Source organism: Heterocephalus glaber, unplaced genomic scaffold, assembly GCF_053883595.1.
Source record: "Heterocephalus glaber isolate CG9 unplaced genomic scaffold, H.glaber_assembly_v1.0 deba00001457, whole genome shotgun sequence".
Lineage (NCBI taxonomy): Eukaryota > Metazoa > Chordata > Mammalia > Rodentia > Bathyergidae > Heterocephalus > Heterocephalus glaber.
In genome coordinates this window covers 46,853,186-46,879,159 of record NW_028258305.1, presented here as the reverse complement: position 1 = coordinate 46,879,159, position 25,974 = coordinate 46,853,186, and the positions used below count along the sequence as shown (strand labels likewise).

The 25,974-nt window shown below is 36.2% G+C and overlaps 1 protein-coding gene across 44 annotated transcripts in view; it reads right to left on the bottom strand.

Annotated features, from left to right (window-relative positions):
• Positions 1–550: 550 nt before the first annotated feature.
• Pum2 (pumilio RNA binding family member 2) overlaps positions 551–25,974 on the bottom strand; it is a 91,739-nt gene continuing 66,315 nt past the window's right edge. For 21 of the 44 annotated variants that reach the window (XM_013070083.3, XM_013070082.3, XM_013070077.3 and 18 more), the window contains 8 exons: positions 12,088–12,355; positions 10,647–10,776; positions 8,890–9,024; positions 7,070–7,207; positions 6,346–6,471; positions 5,927–6,048; positions 5,196–5,388; positions 569–3,563 (listed from right to left, as the gene is read on the bottom strand). In XM_013070083.3, the coding sequence (XP_012925537.1) occupies positions 3,432–3,563; positions 5,196–5,388; positions 5,927–6,048; positions 6,346–6,471; positions 7,070–7,207; positions 8,890–9,024; positions 10,647–10,776; positions 12,088–12,355 (1,244 nt within the window). In that variant the 3' untranslated portion in view covers positions 569–3,431. 44 annotated transcript variants of the gene reach the window in all.

Here is a 25,974-nt window from a genome sequence, read left to right as displayed (position 1 = left end):
GGCGCAGACCACGGTCCGAGGCCGGTCCGCGCCCATCCTCACGGTGGAAGTGACACTCGGAGAACCGGGCTCCGGTCACTGGTCTGTCCGAGCACGTCTGGGCCAGCCCGCGCCAAGCCGCCTCGGGCCCGGTGCGGGGTGACTTGCTACGGCCACCACCGCACTGACCAGGAAGCAGGCTGTACGCTCTATCTTACGGAGCTACTGATTCTGACTGCGAGCTCATACAGACCTTGAATAACTAACAGATGCTCGGTGTGGGGCGCGAGAAGTACTCAGGCGGCCGCGGGAGGAAGACTGCCGAGGCTGAGACCAGCATGGGCTTCCTAGGAGTTCAAGGCCAGCCTGGACTGCAGAGAGAGACACTGTCTCAGAACAAACAAAAAAATAAAAACAAAAGCACACCGAACCATCAAGAAATGGCATGATCATGATCAGAAGGATCCAGTCCCAGAATACCATCTGCTGAATAAAAGTATTTTTAAGTCAGAATAAACCCGAATGGGCAATCTCAATTACAACTGAGGTACAGAGGGGTATTTTATCTAGAGAAAAACACAAGACCAAGTTTATTTCATACAATGTTATTCACACATTTTTCATTTTCTAATTTATACATAATATACAAAGCGAGGGTAACATTTCATGTGAATCCATGAGCCGGGACAAACTGGTCCAGAAACATTCCATGTCAAAAGGAGACACTCAAGGGTCAAGCTAAGTGTTCTGCCCAGTTAAATTTCTTTAGTCTCAAAGGTCAGATTTTACTAAAATTCCATGCCAGCATACTTAAAGGCGGAATTGTGGTGTGGGCCCCAAAAGTGGCAGACCTTAAAATTTCTACAGGAAAAGGTGTATTTCTAGAATATGCCTGAAAAGTGGGGTTGTCAGCCAGAGGGAACTATGGAAACATCAGGGCCCTGGGGGGGCGGGGTTCAGTGTTCCGGTGCGTCTCACGTTCTGACACTGCAGCAGCAACTGCCTGTGCCAACAGAGGGAGAGGGGAAGGGGCAAACCAGAAAGCACTGTGTTAATGCAGGACAGACATCACCCATCTGCAGAGGACAGCTCTGACCCTGAAACGGGCTGACGTCGGGCCAAGTCATCGGAGGGCTGGAAAAACAACGTAGGGGGGACAGCTCTAACGGGGTGGGGGGTACTGTTACTGTGACAGAAACATGCTGACGGACCAGGGCGACTCTGAGAAGGAACAGTGACAAGCCTGTGGGTTGAATGGCTTGACCAAGAAATGCTGGATTACAAAGCATCAGAATAACGCAGTATCCAACATGGAAAGTATTCCTGGCACCCCAAATCTATGCCATTAAAGTTCATGATATGAGCAGCTTAGTGATAAAACCTTTACAGTTAATATTGTGCTCACAAGATTGCTTTTCTCCTCTAGTAAAAAATCCCTTCCACATTCAGCTGACAGAGATAGCATGTTCATGTTAATTTTCATCACTAAACTTAAGTGGATCAACATAAATGTTTATACAAAATACTGACTTCAACAAAATACAAAGCACTTTCTTTATCTTTCAGAAACTGAATATACAAAGCAAGTTTTTTCCAAAATATTTTCATAGGCAAAGGATTAAAAACGATTTAATTATACACATATGGTCACAATTTTGCCTTAAAAAGACTGTTGGGAAATGTACATAAGGCCGCTTGTAAATGTACATCATGTTACTGTTATAATGTCTTATGTCCAGAGAAAAAAAAAGTTATCATACAGATTTGCTCTTACTTGGGAGTAGACTATTCAAAAATACAGTACTCTTCTGTACAAAGAAAAAAGTCACATCACATTTAATAAGATGGAAAAAGCATTGGCCTCCATGGTAACCAAATATCTCAGCCCAACACTTTCTATTATGCACAATACCCTGACTTCTTGAAAGTGACCCAAATCCTAGCATGTCCATATTAAGAGTCAGTAACTATGTTATAAAACAAAATTTTTCTCACAATAAAAAGAAAGTTGGTTCATACTTCTGAAACCATATAAAGATAAAAAATTTTTTAAAAAATCACTCTTGATTTGGAGAAATTTACATTATACAACACTATATTGCCAGGTCAAAGAGGGCAAGGACATAAATGTACACTAAAATGCAAATGTTTCCCAAAGAGATAAAACAAATTCCATTTACAGCATGAAGGTTTACAAATGTACACCTGTACAACCAAGGAAAGCATCACTACTAAATTAGCAAGGCTTTTATAATAAACACCGAAACAAGATTTGCTTTCGAAGTGTAAACTTACATCACTACACACACAATGCATATATTTATAGAAAGCAAAAAAAGCTATCTGAATATGTAATCATGCTTACATGTTGAGCTATCAAATTCAATTTTTCAGTGGACCCCTTTCAACTCTATCTGGTTCCTACTTTCTGTATCTACTATGAAAAAGTAAAATAAAGCCCAACACTTCCTCACTGTGTTCTTACAACTTTAAGTGAAACAAAATACAAATTTCCACTCTTTTTCATTGCAAACCAAACTGGAAACTTAACTTTTCATTTAGTACACTTAACTGGATGGAATTGTCACCATGATTTTATTTTTTCTAACTCTTAACAATTACATATGTAAGTACATACAATACTTCTGTACATTGCCAGAGACATTATAGGGCAGTATCTGTATTAAAACCACATCCACTGTAAATAATGGTCAGGTTCTTTTCACCTCAAGTTATTTTATTCTTTTTGTGTGTGTGTGTGTGTGTGTTTTTGGTACCGGGGATCAAACTTGGGACCTTGCGCTTGCTGAGGCGAGGCAGGCAGCGGAACCACTGAGCAAAATTCCCAGCCCTCAAGTTATTTTATTCTTCTGTTACTTGGTGAGTTTTTATTTGCATGATAGTTTGTGAATTACCAAAATACAACTTAACTTTCTCTTTTTAAAATATTAATTAATATTTATGCAGTTGATTGTTAATCTGTTATAAAAGGCTTCAGGGAAAGAAAAAAGATAAGGACTATAATTCTATATACACCTCTATAAACCTGTTGTGCTATGGGGTTGTAGACCTACCAGACTGTAAGCCAGTTTATTAAAAGAATACTGTACTCTTTCCTTTAAAAACTATTTTTGTGACTTTACAAGGTAAAAATTTACAAAATATGTGACAGTTTTTTTTTTTTTTGATACAGTTACATCATATACAGGCATTCTGTGCTTTGCCAGCAATCCAATCTGATAGGTCTCCACTAAGGGCTGAATATAATTTATAATTCACCACCCCATCCCCCAAATATACACAAGAACCTTAAAAAATTACAAATGGATGAATAAAGTCAATAAATAGTTTTGCTTTAAAAAAAATCCAAGATTCTTAGCTGAGTTGTGTTTTGATAATTCACAAAAACTTTTCACATGGTTAAATCATTTTCCTTTTTTTCTTTTCTTGCTTTACAGCACTCCATTTGGTGGTCCTCCAATAGGCCCTAGGTCTGGGCTATTTTTCAAATAATATTTCTCCAACTTGGCCAGTATATGCTTCCCGTATGTGTACTTGCGCAAAGTAGTTATGTGAGGTCGAATCTGAAAAACAAACAGTCTGCTTAGGAAACCTAAGTTACTTTAGTCTTTAATTCCTTAAAAAGGTAACGCTCAATCTAGATAATTTAGAGAATAATCACAATTTAAAATCTTAAATCCAAAGAAAGCTATTTTTGCAAAGTAGTTCTGGTCCACTCAACCTCTCCAAATTTCTACTCTCAAAATTGTTCAGTGAATAAATAAACCACTATTTTACAACCACATCTCAAGCAAGCGGAGAGGCTCTAAACACGAGAGAAGAGTCACAAGGGAGAGATTCTTCAGAAACCCGATCTTTAAGTTTCTTTCCAAAGTGGCAAGGTCCTAATAAATCTAACAGCTGGCAGCCATTGTTATGCAACTGTGGTAAACTATGCCCTCTTCTCACATACTGGACAGATGCATAAAACTGTACAAGATATCTTTTCTCTTTGGTACCGGGGACTGAACTCAGGTCCTTGTGCTTGCGAGGCAGGCGGCAGAACCACTGAGCTAAATCCCCAGAACTTGGCAGTAGCAATTAAAGGTAAAATGTTTATAGTCTTTGACAGCAAATATCATCAAAACAATTAGACAAACACTTTCATAAAGAGCTACCTAAAATAGTTTATCAGAAACAATCCAAATGTCATGAATATGATGTTGGCTCAATAACCAATATAGCTGTTAAAAATAAGACAAATTTTTATACGAATTATTTTTACACAGAAACACTGAATTAAAAAATTGGTAGCAAATTTAGTAAACCAAGTTGAAGGATGAAGTTTTAAAATCAGCACTGTAATTAAGAGCTATTAATTACTGTGAATTACCTACTAACTGACCCCTGCCAAAACACTTGTGGCAGGAAGAATTCTTAAGAGGTCATTTCTTTTCTATATGAGAAATCCAAAGAGATAACACACTTTGCTTCATGTTTCCTAAAGGAATAAGTTTAGAAAAAGATACAGACCGAGTATTAAAATACTATTTCCTCAGGCTTTTCTTTTTTGAGACAAGGTCTTGCTATGTAGGCTTCGAACTCTTGAGTGATCCTCCTGCCTCAGCTTCCTGAGTGCTAGGATTACAAGCATGCACCACCATGCTTGGCTCAGCCTTTTCTTAATTGTTAAGTTCTCCTAAGACAGTAATTTCTTAAAGAATCACTAGATTCGAGGAGAAAAGCAGCTTGATGGAAAATATTAGGTGCTACTTCTGGTTTTCTTGTACTGGGGATCGAACTCAGTACCTTGTGCTTGTGAGGCAGGCATGGTGCCACTGAGCTAAATCCCCGGCTAGGTGCTACTTCTTTAAAGAAAAAAAAAAAACCCACACAGTTCGCATCAGGAAAACATCTTAGGTTAGTGGGAAAAACTGCATTTAAAAATCAATGTTTGGTTCATACACTATAACAAATAAATATACCCAAATAAAATGAGGGAAAAGAAAAGTAGTAAACACAGGTAGAGATGAGACATGAATGCTATTACCTTAAGAATTAAAAAAAAGAACATCTGGTAAATGTTATCCACAGGTTTTAATTTTTTCCTCCTGTTATAACATATATGAACTTAAACGGACAGCCAAAAGTTCTGTATGGATGGGTTGAAAGCACACAAACAAAAAGAGTTAAAATGTGGATCGCTGCCCTGTTACCTTATGCATGATTATTTTCCTCTGGGCAGGCTCGGCCATGTCAACCATCTTCTGGACCACGTAGTTGGCGTACTGGTCCTTCATCATGGTGTATAAGGCACTGTGAGGGCCGTCATTCTGGCAGCAGACCTCGTCAATCAGCAGCGCTCTCTCAGCACGGGAGGCATGAGTAACACACTTTTCTACCACATTGCTAAAGAGTTCAAGTACATACAAAAAATTCTTGTTATTTCCTTATAACAAAATTTACTTTTCAAAGAACTTGCTCCAATTTATTAGAAAACTGGAGTTAAAATGGGGGTTTCTTGCCTTACAATTTCTTTTAAAACAAAGACTGGTACACAGGACAAGCCCATTTTGACTACGAGCCTGTCAGAAGTTTAAGTCAAAAAAGGGAAATAGGCACTAAAAACATTTGCATTTCTTGTTTTGGGAACCAGTGTTTTGTAGACACATTTAAAAACAGAATGAATGTGGGTAAAACTAACATGTTGACTGCTTTCCTATTTTTACAGCAATGCTCTGTGTGCATGAGAGACTGGTCTTGCTGTCCTAACTCCATGGACGTAGCCACCCCACGGCTTCCCGCACTGAGCAGCTGGGAACTCAGTATGCAGCTCCCTGCCTGCTCATGAGCTTGTTCATGTCACCACAAAGAAGCATGCTTCCACACCACGTATGACGTTTGGTGCTTACGCAAGTGTCGGGAGGACTGGCGAACCCCGCGGTACCTGGCAAATTTGTGCTGGCTCAGAGCGAGGACCTCCCCCCGGACTTCCGAAACGACCCTGCTCCTGTCCTCAGGCCGGCCATGCTCCAGCACGTGCTGGACGACGTAGTTGCCATACTGGTCCTGCGGGCAGACGCTCCCATCAGCTTGGGGCACTGACTAGGCTCTCAAAGGTGTTAGGCATTTGTCTACAGATCCAGTAGCACTACCAAGAGACTACAATAAACTGTCTGTTTTTACAGCTTAATAATAAATAACATCTCTTTTAAAAATCAAAAGAATTTCTGGGCCGGGGATGTAGCTCAGTGGCTCCAGTGCCTGCCTCGCAAACACAATGTCCCAAGTTTGATCCCTGGTACCAAAAAAAAAAAGGATTTCCAAAGACTATATGAAGGTTTCAAATTATAACAGGACTTATACCTGTACCAACTGCTCTGTATGTTGGTGAAGTTCTTCTAAGATCGGTAAGGTCTGTTCTGCAGTGCAATGCTCTAGGATACGCTGAATAACTCTGCAACCGTAAGGATGGGTTGAAAGCACAAATACCTTAAAACAAACAGAAGAATGAAATCTTCATTTTCTGGTATTTTTGAACTGTTTTATGAGGCCAATAGGTTTTTGATGACAGGGTGAGTTAGTTAAAATAGAAGGATGGTGGATCCCCATTAAAAGCACTACTACCATGTTAGCAAAGACTGAAAGGTGGGGTGGAGTGAGATGAGTTTTTAGTATAGGAGTTATAAATATTTTGATCCAAAGGAAGCTAACCATAAAATTAAGGATATAGAATAAGGAAATGAGTGGATGAGGAAGGACAGTTCAGCACTGTAATTAAGAGATTTTCATTACTGTGTATTAGCTACTAATTGCTGCACATTTTCTGTGTTTTTAATACACTTTTGAGTCTTCTTACTTCCTCCCCATCTCCCAGGGAATTGGGAAGTGACTGTCTTTTTAAAATAATGGATTAAATTCCTATTTCTGTTTTTCAGTTTAAAAAATAAAGCTCTCTAATAACCAATCTTGTTTCCTGTTTTTGTACACAGGTGCTGGGTATTCTCTTGTGACGTAAGAAAAACATGTTAATATTATAATTCTAAAATAATGCCCTGCTAACAAATCAGAAGCAAAAAGTCAATCTTACTTGTCCTTTGAAAGCATCAATGATGAACTGCAGTGACTGTGGCTGAACACATTCAATACATTTCTGTACAACATGGTTTCCATTCTGATCCTTTACACATTTAAGGACATGCCCATCAAGCTCCTTTACCATTTCACTCTGCAGAAAAAATGCCATTTAATCCCCTCATGAAATAACATAACACAATTTAAAATACTAAGATGGGAACAAAAGGGTACTAAAAATATTTCCTGTTCGTAATTTTAAAAAAATGAAACTTGAAATCTTTTCTCTGAAGTATAATTAGTAAAAACCATTGAAGAATTATTAAAGTGTACTTCACAATTCTATTGTTCGTACATGCTGAAATACAACTTAGTGATGTTGAATTTGTCATATTAAAACCACTATCTTCACCATAGTGTCCCACTAATCCTTCACAGCTGATATCTCATATAGACTTTCACTTCACATAGTTTATCTTTATCATTCTTGTGTGTGTGTGTTTTGTTTTACTCCTCTGAGACATGATCTCGCTATATAGTTCAGGCTAGCCCTGAACTCGTGTGGCCTCCCAAGTGCTGGGATTGCAGGCGTGTGTTACCACGCCCAACTACTTTTTCTCTATCACAGATACAATTATCTGTGTGCTTTACTGGAGCCACAGAACAGTACTGTGGAGTAATGGAGCACACACACTCAGTCTAAACATTGTCACATTCAAAATACCTCTCGCCCAACAAAAGATGCAAACAACAAAACAAAACCTAACTGAACCCTTTTGCTCAAACAACTCTCATCTACATTCCTACATAACTGGAGGAATCCTGTTAAGACAACCTTCAACACAAATGCTTAAATTTAAAGTGGACTCAATTACAAAAACAATAAACTGAAGAATCCAAAGAATATAATGCGCCATTATTCATGAACTGGTCACATAAGACTGACTCTCAGGGCTTTATATTTTCAAATGTAACAGACATTTAAAGTATCTTTAAAATACCTATACCAGGGTGAGACTTGTGAGAGAGAAGTTCTAAGCTTCTACCTCATTAAACATCCTGATTTTCTCCATTGAGACCTATCTTCAATTACTCTAAACTCCAGAATTCCCCCAGAGGAATCATAGTTGATTATAGACAATGACGTGATTAATGTATACATATGCATGCATACACACTCCCTCCATTCAACCCATACTATTGTTATTTACAGAATTTTATTGAGTCAAAAATGACTCTAGGGGTTGGGGATTTAACTCAGTGGTTCCACTGCCTGCTTTGCAAGCGCAAGGTTCCAAGTTTGATCCCTGGTAGCCCCCTCCAAAAGTTTCTTTCTAAATTTATTACTAATACCTTTTATGAAAAATTTCTTTTTATAATATACAAATCACATACATTAAAAATTTGCTATGTAATTAATTTCATATTAAAAAATATTTTAACAAATTACAAGAAAAGCCCCATAAGTACAAGACGGGAATCATTTAGGAACTTAAGATATTTAGATTTTTCATCCAAGAATATAGTACATTTCTCAATTGATGTGTTCTTTCTTCTCTCAAATAATTATAAATCTTGTTAAAAGGATTAGATTACTTTTCTGTACACTTATACTCTGAAAAAAACTACCACTGGAAATAGTAAAATCCACTGTGATACTGCAGAAAATCAGGTAAGCGTGTGACAGCAGAAATGCATCATTTGGGACTGTTTGCCAGGTAGTACACACTCATAAATACCTTCAATGAGAGATGGAAGGATGTAAAAGAGAATGGAAGGACAGATCAAACTTATAACTTTTAGAGTAAAATATTATGAAATTTTTTCTTAACTTACAATTACCTGCTGGTCAGAAGAAATAGACTCTAATGCTTTCTGAATAACACGACAGCCATACATCTGCAAGGCTAATGGCAGAACATGACCACGAATACGAGTAGCCAGGGCTAATTTTTGATCCAAACTCCCAAACTGAAGGAAAAGAAAAGTAAAAAAAACCAATCGTAGCATTATCCTGTTAAACTTAAAGACACTCTTTGTAGCTTAATCAAATATCATACTTGATAATCAGAGAGAAGGCATGAAGGCAAAAGCTAATTAAGAGAGACTCAGAGATGCCTGCAATGACAATTACTTTCTTTTTGTTGGGGGGGGGGTTAGATCATATTATTTAAAATTTCCTTATCATATTACCACCTTTAGCATTCTTTTAAATATCTTCACCTCTAGTAAAAATAACCCTTCATCTTTAATACATTAACTCTGAGCCATACAGTCAGTCCACTAAAACTCTCTTACCCAGATAATTGCCAGTCTGTATTCTGAAATAATTGAGAAAGAAACCTATTAGATCAAGCTACTACACAGATGTACAGGTATGCACTAAAAAGTGCCTGAATTACTAAGGAAACACAAAAGTCTACGCGAGTATTTAATTGACTGACCTAAGTCTTACTCCCAATGCTTTATATTTTTAGATATTAATTAGGATCAGTATCAAGCTTTTAAGTAGATTCATATATGTAAATTTAAGCCTATGATGAAATATATATATAAACAATAAAATATGCCATTTTAGCCATCTTTAATCTGTATAATTCAGTGCCATTATATTCATAATTGTTGGGTGACCGCCATCACTATGTGTTTCTAAATTTTTTGCATAGCCTTAAACAGAAATGTGGTACCCACTCTACAATAACTCCCCATATTCCCTTCGTCTCTCGGGCCCTGATAAGCTTTAATCTATTTTATGTTTCTATGGATATGCCATTGTATACTTCATATAGGTGGAACCCTAACGTTGGTCCTTTTGTGTCTGGTTTAGTTCACTTAGCTTACTGTTTTCTAGTGTTTATCCATTTTGTAGTATGCACCAGAACTTTTTTCCTAAATTTTAATGGCTGAATAATATCGTTACATACATGACATGTTTTGTTTATCCACTTATCTGCTGATGGATACCCAGGTTGTTTTCTAACTTTTGGCTAGAGAACAGTACAAAGAACACTGATGTTCAAGTTCTTGTTTTTAATTCTTTTGGGTATTTCCTTCATTTTGGGTAAGTGCTTTGCGTATTTGCTTAGTGGAGTTGCTGGGTTGTTTGTTTGGTAGGTCTTGTTTAATTGTTTAAGGAACCAACAGTTTTCCATAGCAACTACCCCATTTTATATTCCCACCAGGAAAGTATGAGGATTCTTTCTCCACATTCTCACACTCATTTCCCTTTTTATAAAAATTGTAGGTGTCCTAGTAGGTATAAAGTAGCACCTCATTGTGGTTTTGATTTGTATTTGCTTAGTAAACTTAGAATGTTTAGTTATCTTTTCGTGGCTTATCAGCCATCTGAATTATCATCTACAAAGAAATGACTATTCAAGTCCTTTATCCATTTTTAAACTGGGTTGTCTTTTTTTTGTTGAGTCTTAGGACTTCTTTATATTTCTGTATATACAATCTTTATTAGATGTATGATTTGCAAATATTTTCTCCCACTCTTATTTATATATGAAAGTGAGTAATCCAACTCTCACAGCTTTTCTTAGCATTAAGTACGTAACAGGACGAATATACAAACACACATGCATATCTACCTCAAAAAACTTCTGTATGACATAGTTGCCAAAAACATCCGTCATTAGTTGATAGGCTGCCTGGAGAATTTCATTAAACACCATCTGCCGCTCAGCTGGAGTAGCTCTTTCTAGCTTCTGTTGTATGAACCTATGTGGGAAAAAGTTTAAATGCCATGACAATCTGCTGCAGCTCTGTAAAGTCCGTATGTCTTTCCTGATCATCACACTCTCTCACATGTACACACACACACACACACACACACACACTACTCCCAGAATATGAAAACATTTCATAAGTGGATGGCTAGTTTACAACAAAGACAAAAGCTATGAAACATTTCTTTATAGTATCTTAAAGTAACTAGCAGTTCAATTAACAAAAAACCTGTACATAAAGATGTTTTATTTTTTCTTGGGTTAGTTCTGTTATAATTAATGAAAAGGAAACTACAAAGATTTTGTTGATTATTCTTTTTCAAAATATACATACTACTACTTTTTTGGGGGGGCTTACTGGGGATGAAACTCAGGAGCCCCTAAATACTACTAAATATCTATTTTTAGAACACAGTAAAAGAAACCCTTAGAAATCATGTTCCTCAACATGAATTGCTAACTAAGCTAGCCACTGCAGTGATACAAGGTTCATCTGTAACTGTTAAGAACTTTAAGCCAGGTGTGGTGGCCCAGGCCTGTAATCCCAGCCTAAAATACATAGTTCCAGGTCAGCCTGAACCACATAAGACCTGTCTCAAAAAACCAAACAAAACCATACAAAAAGAAATCAATGTTTCATTAAAAGTCTTTTTAAAAAAGAACTTTAAGCTATAGGGAGGAAAAAATCTGTATACAACTATAATCTAAAAACTACAAAAAAAGCCAGGGATTTAGCTCAGTGGTTTCACTGCCTGCTGCACAAGCGCAAGGTCCAGAGCTCGAACCCTGGTACCAAAAACAACAAAAAACAAAAAAACCCACAAAAAGAAAAATGTAGTAAGTGTGTCAGAATTCTGTTCTTTTTAAAGTTTATCTTAGGCTGGGGATTTAGCTCAGCGGCACCATGCCTGCCTTGCAAATGTAAGGTCCTGAGTTTGATCCCTGGTACCCCCTCCCGCAAAAAGCCAATTCACACATACTTCTCAAGCATTAATTACATCAAACATGTTTAATGTAGTAATATATCAAATAACAAGTATGGAATATTTCAATTTAAACCAAGTCACATTAAACACTAACCTATAAAAGCAACACAAAAATGTTTAACTTAACCTGTAATTTTATAATTTATCCTAATATAAAAGAAAAAGTGTATAATCCACACTGGGTTTTTAAATGAAATGCTTCCAAAATTAATGTGAAATTAGCTGAGCCCAGACAAGTGAAATTTAGACTTTTATACACTAGTCAGCTTCCAAGGAAACATGAGGCAGAAAGTTACCAGGAACCCACGGTCACCTACCTGGAACCATGCTGGTCTTGAGAAAACTCAACTATATGTCCAATCAAGTCTCTCAGCTGCAGGTTTGGGAAGCGGTTGTTTCTGAAATCTTCCAGCAGCCTACTGCGGCCAGAAGGCATAATGTCGGACCTGTTATACCGAAGTCGGGAAGGAGGGAAGAGCTGGCTGCTGGAACTAAACAGACTGGAAGTGCCTGAAGCACTCCGGTATTTTGCTTCTGCTCCCGGTGCTGCAGAGATATAGCGACCACTACCATTGGTCAGTCCTCCTACAACAAAGCAGTGGGGTCAGTCAATGTTCTGACAAGTCCTTCCTCAAATAAACGTTACCTGAATTATAAAGCCAGTCAGTAATGACATACCTCCCCATTCTAATTTCTTATGACAGGAAGTTAAACTTGAGAAGGGAAAAATCTCAAATATATACTTAATGTTAATGATTATATGAAAAAAGACTAGAAGCATCAGAAAAGTAAGCCTGTATTTGTTCTTCGCAGCTTTAGTTATAAGAGCTAATGTCACATGCATTCATTCATAGCAACCCCAGGATCTTAAAAGCTTTAACAAGACTTTCAGCTACATTACCAAGCAAGTGATAAGAAGCTAGGTTAACTTTCATTTTAAGCCACTGAAACTTTTGACTGAAATTCATTCGTAGTGTTAACAGAGTAACTTTTGAGTACTAAATCTTCACTTTTTGGGAAATATATTAAAAATAGTCATGTATACTTCTGAAAACAAATCATTCCTTAATTAACTCATTAATTTTTGAAGCTTTTAAAAAGAAAAACCCCACAGTATTAGATAAGACACACAAACATTTTTATTAAAAATACTCTCCATAAAATGCTACTTTTTTGCAGATAAGAAATAGTAGATATAAACTAATTATTCCTAGCACCTTATCATTTAAAATACATGAACAAAAAGCCCCTCGATTATGTACCATTCTACAAAAGGAGATTAAAGGGTTGTCAATAGAAACAAAAATACAAGCAGAAAGTTGTTTTTACTGTAATACTTTAAAAGTACTTGACAGTGTCCTTTTAAAAAAGAAAACTATAAAGACATGTAAAATAGATTCAGTAGTTCAGAAAAACAAAGGGGACTATCGGCTTTCTTATATACCAACCCTACAGACCACTGCTGTGCAGCCAGCCCAGGCACAGGGCAGGGGGGGTCCAAAGGACACACTGTCAGTGCAAAGCCGCCAAAGACACTGAAGGCCCAGAGGAAGTACAAAGACAGGGAGCAGTTTCGAGTTTCAATCCACTACAGTGACAATCAGGTTAGAGTGCTCTTCTTATACTCTGTCCCTACTCCCCTCTCTTCATTTTTTTCTTCATTGAACTTCCCATTCTACAGCAATATTGTGCATTTATTTGAATCCGCGGCCCCTTCTCCAACTTAGGTGCCATCAAATTGCATTCATTTATGTGCTAAATACCTAGTGCCTACAATGCTCAAGAGGGAGTGGGTAAACAATATGTATGGAATAGCTAGACAGCATAAACATTGATGTACCCATAGTTTTATTCCAGAATATCTTGTTTAAAAAGTGTAATTTAACAATCCACCTTATCCACTAAAATCACTAACACAAATTCTCATGTTTCAGTTCAACACAACTATTTCCATGACCATGAATAAATATTCAAAGCATGGCAGAGTTCAGTGTTTCAGTACTGTCTCAATTTCATCACTTCTGTCAATCCTTCCCTTTCCCATTACTAATTCATACAGCTCCATGGATATTTCATAATAAGGGATCTCCAGTCCAGGACCTCAAGCTTGGGAGGCAGGCACTGCACCACTGAGCTAAATCCCTGTCTCCTCCTCCCATTTGATTGTTTAACAATGCAATTAGCATGACCTTTCCAAATACTACTTTGGGGGAGGGGAGGACTAGGTCATGCTGTATCATTCAGGATGGCCTTGAAATCACTATGTAGCCTCCCAAGTGCTGGACTACAGACATGAGCCAACAGGCCTGGCTCCAAATTCTTTTTTTTTGGTACCAGGGATCAACCTTGGGACCTTGTGCTTGCCAAATTCTACTACTTTAACTGAGCCTTTATAACTCCCTACATTGTTGCTGGGCTTTCTTTACCATCCTTGCTTTTTTGGTGGGGTAGTATTAGCTTCTGTTTCTCTACACATAACATCTTTCCTTTCAGAGGCCATTTTAAGGATGTGGTAAAAATCTAGAGCATTCTGCAAGAGTTTAGTCTCAAATCTTCAACCTAGTTTAAAAGTCATTATTTCAAACCTATTTCTCACACCAATTTCCTAGTGGTACCCTAATTACTCACTCTACCCCCACATCTTATTCTTTAGTTATCACTGTACCACTGTTTGCCTTTAAACATTAGGCTTAATCTTATCCTTAATGCACTAAACATTCAACACCAAATTCAAAACACTTACCCTCAAGAAATGATTTGGCAATTTTATTTACTACTTTCCAAATTCCTATCAATATCCACCATGAATGTCTCGCTTGTCCAGATGATTTCATTCATCAGCTCCCAACAACCGACTCCTGATTTATTTTTTTTCTGGTACCAGGGACTGAACTCAGGACCTTGAGCCTGCGAGGCAGGCCTGGTGCCACTGAGCTAAATAAATCCTGGGCCCCCAACTGATTTTTGGCAATGTCTAATGCGAAGCTGATGAAGACTAATTCATAGGCTCATTTATAAAATTGAAAAAATTTGAGTTTTTACCTAGGGCAGGATACCTTTCTTTCCTTACAAATTAAATAAGCTTTAAAAACAAACTTATAATATACTTTAAACATTTTAAATTTGGTAATTTACACACTGAAAATAATCATCCAAAACCTGTGGGGCTGAGGGACATTCTAACAAAACAGTGGACCAATGCTCTTCAAAACACAAGGTAATAAAAACCTGAACCAGTTCAAGATTAAAGAACCATGACAGGTAGATCTGTAATCATCTAAGGCTCTCGGTCAACTGGATAATAGGCTTCCAAATCAATCAATCAATCAACCAACCAACCTCCTACTCTCCCTCTCTTACACAAAAGTCATCAATGTAACAACTGACCAAGTCTGAATAAAGTTGGCTGATTTGATCGTATTCTATCAGCATTAATTTCCTGACTTTGGTCAGGATGTATTTGTAAGGATTAGCATGCCTGTAACTTCCTTGGTGGTGCACAACCATAATCTCAGCTACTTGGGAGGCTGAGGCAAGAGGATTATGAGTTTGGGGCCAGCTTGGGCAATTTAAAAGACCCTGTTTCAAAGTAAAAAAAGCTCTGTGCAAAGGCCCTGGCTTCAACTCCCAGTAGTGGAGGGAGGGGAGAGGAGGGTAGAGAAGAGAGAAGAGAAGGTAGGAAGAGGGGGAAGAATAGGAGCAACAACGGACAGTGTGTAAGGTGCGGGGAGAGAATGATAAATTAATTACACTGCCCATATTCAGTAAGATCAGTACTATAATTTCAAAGATGAGATCAGTAGCATCCAAAGGTGAAATGACTCGCACTTAGCTCAGACTCTTAGGCTAGGGCTTATTTACACCATAGCATGTTGCCCTCTATGTTTTTAACGTAGGTAACTTTCAAGTCCATGACAATTTAATGAAAGTAAACATCTTGTAATTTTACTAGTGTAAATAACAATTTTACAAATTTTCATTATTTTTTTTAGAATCTGCTCTTTAAATATCGTAAGTCAAAAATATTTAAAAACAGAAACTAAGAGGGAAACAATGTAGCAACTGGGGGGAAAAAAAACCTGACAAAACATACAAATCTGCTGAGTGTGGTGACAGATACTTTGTAATCCCAGCACTCTGGGAGGTGGAGGCTACAGAATTACAAATTCAAACCCTGTCTCAAACAAACAAACAAACAAACAAAATACCCCAACACAACAAAAAAAAGCTATGGGTCCAAGCCCCAGCATCGCAAATGAACAATCTGACAGACTTTACTTTTCACTACCTTCCACCCCGCTGGGATGTGGAATGGCAGCTCCTCAATCTGCCAGAGCTGTGTATCCTTTAAAAATATTCCTCAGCCTTATTTTAAAATGTACTCAGGTCCTTTTCTGGCTAATTTTTACTTTAAAAATTACCTAAAGGCTGTTTTGAGGATTTGGGGACCAATAAATTAATTTAAGATGACTCAAGGGTTTTCTTTTACAACAGATGTCAACTATCATTTCAAATAACAATGTACATTCCAGTAGGAAATGATGCGAATGCATGGGTTTATTTTGGTTTTCCTTTATTCTGAGACTTAAATTTTGGGGCCGGGGACAGTGGCACATGCCTGTAATCCCTGCACTTTAGGAGGATGAGGTAGGGATATCACAAGTTCAAGCCCAGCATGGGTTACACAGTGAGAGACCCTGACTCAAAAACAAACAAACAAACGGGAATGAAGCCCTGGGTTCAATTCCCAGTAAAACACCTGCATGCACACACACACAGAGTATGCCTTGCACTTGAAGTATGAATCTTTTTTATTAATGTTTCTCTAAACTGGCAGTATTATTTTATGATGCTTTATTGTAAAAACTGCTAAAGGAGAATGCTGTCTTAATAAACTGTTGAGACAAATGCATCTATTTTACTTGTATGACAGACTCAGAAGCTAAACAACTTATTTAAAAAAGCATAACTAATAAATAGACTAAATTTCTTAATGTATGAATTCACTTAAAAGTTTGCTGTATTTCATGCAAAACATTGAATGTTGAATTCCACATTTAAACCTGGAAAATGACTGAAGCTATATAGGGTATAAACTACATAATTTTCTCTAGTTGTTATTAATAACTATATTAGCCATATAAAGACACAAAAATTTTATTAGAAAAAGGCTACAAAACTTTAAAAATGAAAGTGATCTTAAACATACAATCTTCCACATCATTTTAAGAGTAATAGAAAAAACATGTCTTGCATGTTATCTTAATTGTGCCAATTTCACCAAAACATGCAAACATTAAATGAAAACTATAGACCAAAAGTTTCAAAATTCAAAATAGAAATGTTTTTATTTCTACTGTTTGTGATTTCTTTTCTAAGAGTTAATATTAACTTAAAGGGGAAGATCATTATCAAGAAGATGTTTAGCCGGGCGTGGTAGCACACACCTGTAATCCCATCACTCCAGAGGCAGAGGCAGAAGGATCACTGAGTTCCAAACCAGCCTGAACTACATAGTGAGACCCTGCCCTGTCTCAAAAAAAAAAAAAGAAAAAAAAAAAAAAAGTTGTTTAATAATCTTCCCTCATTCGATGAAGAGCACTTAAGCCCAAATTTTAACATACAGGTCAGTCTCCAAACTAGTATCATATAATTTATGTCAATAACTTATCTTGCTGATTTCTGTTATTCCATCAAACAAAGGTGGTTTGGTTTGGTTTCAAAAACTGCTTTAAGGGCCAGAGATTTAGCTCAGTGGCACCGTGCCTGCCTGGCAAGTGCAAGGTCCTGAGTTCGATTCCCAGTACCCTAAAAAAAAGGACAGGCAAAACTGTTTTAACTTTCTTTTATGAGTACCTTTGTGACTGATGAACATGAGAGCATTAAAAAAATAATGAGCTGTTCCTTAACCCTCAGCCAAAATAATAACTAGTAGGGTGAGCTTCTATGAGGTGCCTAATATGAACATAAAGGAAAAAAATTACTTCATACTTTTAGATTTCACTTGCCATTTCTTTGATTTCTTTTCTTTTCTTTTGGTACTGGGGATTGAACTCAGGACCCTGCACTTGTGACGAAGGCGGCGGAACCACTGAGCTAAATCCTCGGCTTGCCATTTCTTTAATACCTTTGGTGACAATAAACCATCAAACTGTAGTGGCATATCCTTCCAAATATTACTGTTGAGATCCCATGGCCAGCTGGCTTTCCTGATGGGGTATAATAAAATTACAGGAGCCAGGATCCTTCTCTCAAACCATGATTACCAATAAGGATATATGCAATCTTAATTAAGGTTGGCTTAATAAATTATGAATAGTGAGGAGAATAATTTGGCCAACACAGGCACATTTATTTTCTCTCTTGATAGGGCTCTTATAGTGGGAAGACCACTGAACTGGGAAGGTCTTGTCAAAGATGTACTTAACCAAGAACAATCATAAAGATCAAAAAGTAAACATGCACACACACGCACAAAACACCAAAACCTCACAACTGATGTAAAACTTCATTTTCTTACTGCAATACACTTATATATCCCTAACTAAAAAACCAAAATCTGAAATCCAAAACTTGAGTGTTAATATGACACCACAAATGGAAAATTCCACACACGACCTCATGTGACAGACTGCAGTAAAAATGGAGGCATGCTAAAAACACAGTAATAAAATACCTTCAGACGGTGTGTAAGGTATATGTGAAACATCAATAAATTTTGTGTTAACTTCGGTCATATCCCTAAGATATCTCAGTATGCAAATATTCCAAAATCCAAAAAAAACTGAAACACTTCCAGTCCCAAGTATTTCAGATATAAGACACTGAAATATAGTCTAAACAGTAGGGACCTGACACATGAAACAGAGTATCTTAATTAGGAATAGTCAAATAATACATTAATGTAGAAATCTATATGGGACATAAAATATTTTTTAAAAGAAACCAGTGTTCTTCATCAAAAATTTATATAAATAAAACTCAAGAAATTTAAGAAAGCAAAACCAACTCAGTTCCAATCACCTCAACATTTACTGTGCTGACTATTCCAAAGTTGCAGAGAAAGGTCTAGGATTTCCTGTTTCTAACATAATGGGGGTAAAAAACCCTACAAGTAACTGTAATACCATTCAGTGAGAAGTAAATTTGGTATAAAAATTATGAACAATATTTCTAATGGAGAAAAGTCACTATTTGTACAGAATGGAATATAAAATACCATAACATGCAGTATGGCAGCATTATTATCATCACACTATATTGTAGCTGCTGTTTTTGTCTGTATTTACCAGAAAACTAAAAAGCTCAATGACGCAGAATGGATGGTGTTTCCTTTCCAGTCAACAAGGAGTCTTACCAGTAGGTAACTTGACACTGGTTGAATAAGTAAAATTTTTTATCATAAAAATTCTAAAAAGGTAGCTAATAAACCATATAAAAAATGAACATTAAGTAGTAATTTCAGTAATTATGAATAAAACTTGCTATCTGTATTCTACTTAAAATATTTTTAAAATAACAAAGATCTATATCTGATTACGACTTAAAAACTGCTAATAAAATAGTTTAAGCGATTTTTGAGGTTAAAAAAACACATTTAACTGGGATTAAGGGTCAGCTGTTAGCATGTAGAAGTCTACAAAAAGTCATCATAGTGACATTTAAACTCATTTCCCCACCAAGTCACAACAGGTTAAATTATATTTTATGGTATTACAATATTATGAACACCTCACATAGACTCTAAGGTTAGGAAAAAGATTATTTTAATCTATTGAGACAGGTATCACACACAAATAAAAGCATCCTTTGAGAAGTGAAATGGCATATGATCTGAGACCAAATTCAAAATTTTTGTTCTACTCTTCCTAAAGTTATGACTATAAATATAGTCACGTCATTTCTTTTAGAATGCAATGTGTGTTTGTGTAGTTTGACATAGGAGTCAAAATTCACCTCTCCTAGTTTGGCTATCTAGTCACATCAGCCAAACTTACTAAAGAGACATTCTCTTCATATACTCTGGAGGGTACTTCAGTCAGGTAATTAAATGAGCAAGTCTACTTCTGAATATTCTATTGGTCTATTTACACTTGTGCCAACAGTGTAAATATTTTTTTTGGTACTGGAAATCGAACTCAGGACCAGGAATTTAGCTCAGTGGTTCTGCTGCCTGCCTTGAAAGCACAAGGTCCCAAGGTCCCAAGTTCGATCCCCAGTAACAAAAAAACAAACAAACAAAAACAAATCTCCAGCCCCAACACTAATTTTAATCATTGTGGCTTTACAAGTTTTGGTGTCTGGCAGTATTAAATTCCCTAACTTTGTTCTTCAAGATTGCTATGGTTCTCCTTTTCAACTGACATCTTCCCATCCCACTCCCATACTGGGGATTGAACCCAGGGCCTCTGCACTGAACTACATTCCCAGCCCTTTTTAACTTTTGAGACAGTGTAGCTCAGGACAATAAGTAGCTCAGGGTAGGCTCAAATGTGTAATCCTTGTGCCCTAGCCTCCCAGAATGCTGGGGTTAGAGGCATGTGCCACCACACCTGGCTTTCATTCACATTTTTAAAATTAGCTTTTTGGTTTTTGTAAACCTGAAAAAATTTTACTGAGATAGTCTAAACCTATCTACGGAAAACAATGTTGGTATCTTTATAACACTTAGTCTTTCGATTCATAAATGTGGTGTGTATTTCCATTTACTTAAGTCTTCTTTAACTTGTCAGGGGTTTAGAGTTTACAGTGTAAAGAACTTGCCTTTTTCCACTGAATTCATTCCTAGGTACACCACAAGGGAACAGTCTCATGTGAAAATATTCTCTCCAAATAAGACACAATTTTCCAATGCCACCGCATGATACATACTGCTTTCATTTTTAAGTTATTTGGCCAAAGTTTCAAATTTTTCATAAAGCAAATCTGCCTATATTTTAAAGGCTACTTTCTTTTGTTCCTGAGCTTACTGTATATATGTTATAAGAGAGCAAGATGTAAACTCTAGGTAAATTCTTAGTAGATTAACTGATACACAGAATAAAGTTCAACTAATCAAAGAAAGAAAAAGCTCCTATTTATAAAATATACATGGGGTGAGAATACTCATTTTAAAACATGTAAAAGGAGATTAGACTTTAAAAAATTTTCTACTTCTCATTCCATAAACTACCCCTCCCACCCATTTAAAACATTCAGTGGTATACAGGCCAATGGAAAGTGAGAAGAAAAAAAATGCATTAGGGAAGCAACAAGGGACAGTCAAAGGCTCATATAAACACACATGGGATCCTGGAATTATGAGCTAAAAATCAAGTATAATGTTGGTGCTAAGTTGTGCATAAATTATAAACTATCTCTTTCCATTTGAGTGCCAGTTGAAATTTCAGTGCGATCAACTATTTTGTGTGTTATGAAAAGTATAGTGGCCATTGGGCATTTAATGCTGACAGAATTGCTAAAATAACTGTGACAAGCAAAAAGCTGTTGGCACACACTGCAAAACTCCTTGAGAAGTCTAGCTTAAGATGAGTACCGCTCATCTAAGTACTTGGGAGTAAATGTATTTCAGATGAGTTTTTCCAGATTTTAGAATATTTATATGGAATTTATTGGTTGAGCATCCTGATTCTGAAAATTTAGATCAAAATGTTCCCTTTGTTGGGCTCAAGCCTGTGACCCTAGCGCCTCAGCCTCCTGGAGTGCTAAGATTACAAGTGTGTGCCAGCACAGCACGCTCAAAATATATTGTTTCTCATTTTCCATAATGACTATATATGAAACAGAAAAATGGCACACAGCCCTGTAATCAACTTGGCCATTTTTGGGGTGGTGGGGTGGCGGTGTATTTTTTGAGGCAAGGTCTCACTATGCAGTTCAGGCTGGCCTTGAACTCACGGTGATTCTCCTAGCTCAGACGCATACGTCTCCACACCCAGCCACACTTGTTTCTAATTCTTAAACATTTCATCTAAGAGGAGGGGGTTGAACAACTATGCCAAAACCCAGCACTTCTCACAAACAACAACTACTTAACATATTTCTAACATAAGATTTTCTGTTTAAGACAGGTCATGAAATTTTCTAATCCATAAAAAATGCATTCCACTTAATACATGATATTAATGAAATCTTCAGAATTGACAGCTGCCTTTCAATAAAATAATTTTACTAACTTCAATTTTTAGTATCTTTTACTCAAAGAAAAATTTAAAAAGTAGCCAGTTCTTTTTTAAACAGAAGAGGCATAAGGGAAGAAGCCATTAGTTAATCAAAACCTATACTGAGTAACAAAAATACACAGTATTTCTTTGTATGTTAGAAGCTCCATATTATTCTAATTAAGCATAAAATTTAGGTCAAATCAGGAACTACCCACATTTGTAAAAGTTTATTAAAAGAAAAAAAAAAAAGATATAATGAGCAATTAGCTGGTGAGCTCCAGGCAGAATAAGATAATATTGTAAGATAATAATGGAAATAATCAATGTTCTACAGATGTGCCTCAACTTATGATGGGGTTCTAGCGCAATAAACACATCGTAAACTGAAAATACCATTAAATCTGTAACGCATAAAATATACCTAACTCACCAAATACTGTAAATTTAGCCTAGCCTATAGTAAATATGCTCAAAACACTCACATTAGCCTACAGCTGTATAAAATCTAACACAAAGCTTCCTTTATAATAACGTATTGACTCTCATGCATTTATTTCACTGAATACTGCACTAGATGCCATAAGAACTGTTATATGAGAATGCTTCTGCACCATTGTGAAGTGCAAACAGCTAAGATAACGAACCATCTAAGGTGGGTTGTATCTCAAAAATGCTGACTACTATCAGAGAGAATGATTAAAGAAAAACTGTAGATTTTTTCCCTCCAATTTTTGTAATAATGTAACATGAGAAAATCATTCATTTAATATTCAATGTTAAGGGCCAGGGATTTAGCTCAGTGGTTCTGGCGCCTGCCTTGCAAGCGCAAGGTCCCGAGTTCGATCCCTGGTACTAAAAAAGAAAAAAAAAGCATCCTTTGAAGTAATATTAAACGTTAAACTTGAAGCCTAGAATTTTACAGTCTTTTACACTTCAAGACAAAAACTATTAAAGTTCCTCTCATTCCTTTCTGCTTCATTCTCTAACCTCCAATAAGTGCTGCTTTTAAAAAGGTACAGTACTATGGAAGTCCTAAAGGGGCTCCAAGTGGCTAAAGATGGTACTGTATAATTTTAGAATCAAAAACAGGAATAAAACTGACATCAACTCTGCAATGGGCTAAACATATCAATTATCTTCCAAATCTATTAATTTGTAGTTAAGGATGAGGATAAAACACCTCACCTTTGGAAGTTGCTAGGACACCAATAAATTATTCTGAAAGTTAGGAAATAAGGTAAAGAATCAGGCCATATCCTGATTCCTCTATGAAATGATGTCAGGACAACCTCATAATCAAAGAGGAAATATTCTTCATAGAAAATTTCCAGATAATACACGTAGAAGGAACGACTAAGGTACCAACAGTTTGCAATCTCTGAAGATGAAATATTTAGGCAATGTGCAAAAGGTTGCTAAATCAGGTAGGTTAGGTTGGAAATTTCATAATGCAGATAAGTAGATGTATGTTCTCATATGGTAAAACAGAAAGTATAAAAAACCATATTTTGGCAAAATAAACCAATCAACCTACCAACCACCTGACCAAGCCTCTAGATCACATTCCATTTACAGGGAATAGAGATACAGGCACATGATGAACACAATCATTCGAAAGTAGTCAGCAAAATCAAGAATGTGGAAAATTCAACAGGACAAAGTTCTTTGACAAATGGAAAGAAGAAAAAAAAAGATGAAGAAACAAGTACAGATTAAAAGAGATCTCAAATGAATGCAATGTATGGGCCATATATGGACCCTGATTTATAAACAAAACAACTGTATATTTACATCAGAAAGGGAAATCAGAATTAATGAAAAATTATTAATTTAAAAAGACATGGTATAATGGTTACCATCGTATCATGGAGATAATTATTTTTAAATTATTTTTATTTTTTAAAAAATGTCTCTTAGACATTACATGTATGAAAGTAACAGCGGCAAATCTGAACAGAAAATTTTAGATTATTATAAAAAATAAACACTCAAAACCTACAAATTGAAACAATTACTCCTCAATCAAAAAGTGATTACTGGCCATATTAATAATATTTATGTTGATTAAATACTCTATTTTTTTTTTAAATGAATCATCTTTTTTTGGAAACCCTTACAGAATGTTGCTATTCGGCATTTTCTGCGAATTTCAAATAACTAACACAAGAGAAGGGAGAGCTGGGTTTAAAAAAAAAGTTTGTTTCATCAAATAGTTTTAAGAATCCAGAACTCAAGGTATATTGATGCCATAATGGCTGTAATGTATACATCTTAAAATAAAACTTCCTGGGCCGGGGATTTAGCTCAGTGGTTTCGGCGCCTGCCTCGCAAGCACAAGGTCCTGAATTCGATCCCCGGCACCAAAAAAAACCCAAAACAACAACAACAACAAAAAAACCAAAAAAACTTCCTAATAACCTAGAATTAATTCCAATCAATTCATATGTATATATTTTTGTTGTTGTTGTTTTGTTTTGTTTTGTTTTGTACCGGAGATTGAACTCAGGACCTTGTGCTTGCGAGGCAGGTGGCAGAACCATTGAGCTACGTCACCAGCAATTCTAATCAATTCAAATAAGACAGAACTGTTTATCTTATGACATTATTAATGTAGGCTGAATAAAATGACTGATAAAAATGAACACACCAATTCCTTTTTTTATAGATATTTTATGTACCAGCAGTCTTAAGACAATTAAGGAAGAAATTCACTTCAAGGATTTATAACTAAAAAAATGTATTTCAGATCAGAGTGCGTGCAGGCCTTGCACTGTGGTTGAATCATGAAAGTACAGGATAGATTATTTTCATTTAACAGTATGTGAAGAGCAAGTTTATGGAAATCTGAGTTCTACATTATTTTCAATCTGGCTGGGTCTATTTTGTTGTTAACAGCATCGCCAGTCATATCACAACTAAAGCTAAGAGGAACTGGGCGATCACCAAAGAAAGTAATACAGATTAATTATTAATTCCAAGCAGAGCTGTACTGGAATACAGAATTACAAGACAAAGCTAAAGTAAGGATTTACCTATGGGAACCAAAGTATTATAATGTATTACAGATCTGCTGGCTCAAGTGGTGATTATTTCCCGTAACTGACTAGAACTCTTTTCTAAGCAGCTAGATTCTAAAGAAAAGTCTATAGAAAAGTAGAGAAGCATGTAACTAGATTTCAGTTTAATTACAGAGGCACTAAAAAAGTCACTTAAAGCCAGTTTCTAAGCAAGCTATGTACAACAATGCCATTTATACAGGTTGCAAAGCACAACACAAGCAATAACAATTGAACAGGAATCTGATCTCAGAACTTACCTATGAAAAGATGACAGGACATGACAAATATTATCTTAACAATAAAACACAAAACTATTATGATAAATCTCTTCCTAGATTTCTCATGTTCTAAATTTCTGCATCTGTTTCAAAGGCATGTATTATTATGAGGTAGGAGCATATCTGAGTAGTAATAGAACGCAGGAACTGAGCAGCTCATAATAGATGATAAATGAAGGAAGGTATTAAGCTAAGAACTAACCATGTTTGAAAAGTCTACATGAATAGTGCTGCAAAGCAGATTATCGGATGCCATCTGAATAAATTAATTGGTTGTGTATATTCAATATCCCTTAAAAAGCCAAAAGGCAAATGTCTATTAATTTGAAGGACCAGAGCCTTTATAAACAAGAACCTTAGCTCATTATACAATAACAAATTCAAATGATAATCACTGCAAAAGATACCCTTATATGGACAATGACTTATTAATAAGCTTGAGGTAAAGGTAGTTACACTTGCATGATTGGGAGTTAGAATCAAACAGAATTACTAATTTATGGTCTCTGATTACAACAGTAACATTAAGGTTTAAATCCCAAACTAATTTAACTAATTTAAATGTTTCTAAGTCAGGAATAGAATCATTCAGTTTTAGCTGAGATAATTAGAGTAACAAAAATTCAAAACCTAATTTTTAATGAAATAATTTCTTTGACAAGACAGGGATTTACATAGTCCAATGTCCAAAAACCCTTCAAAAT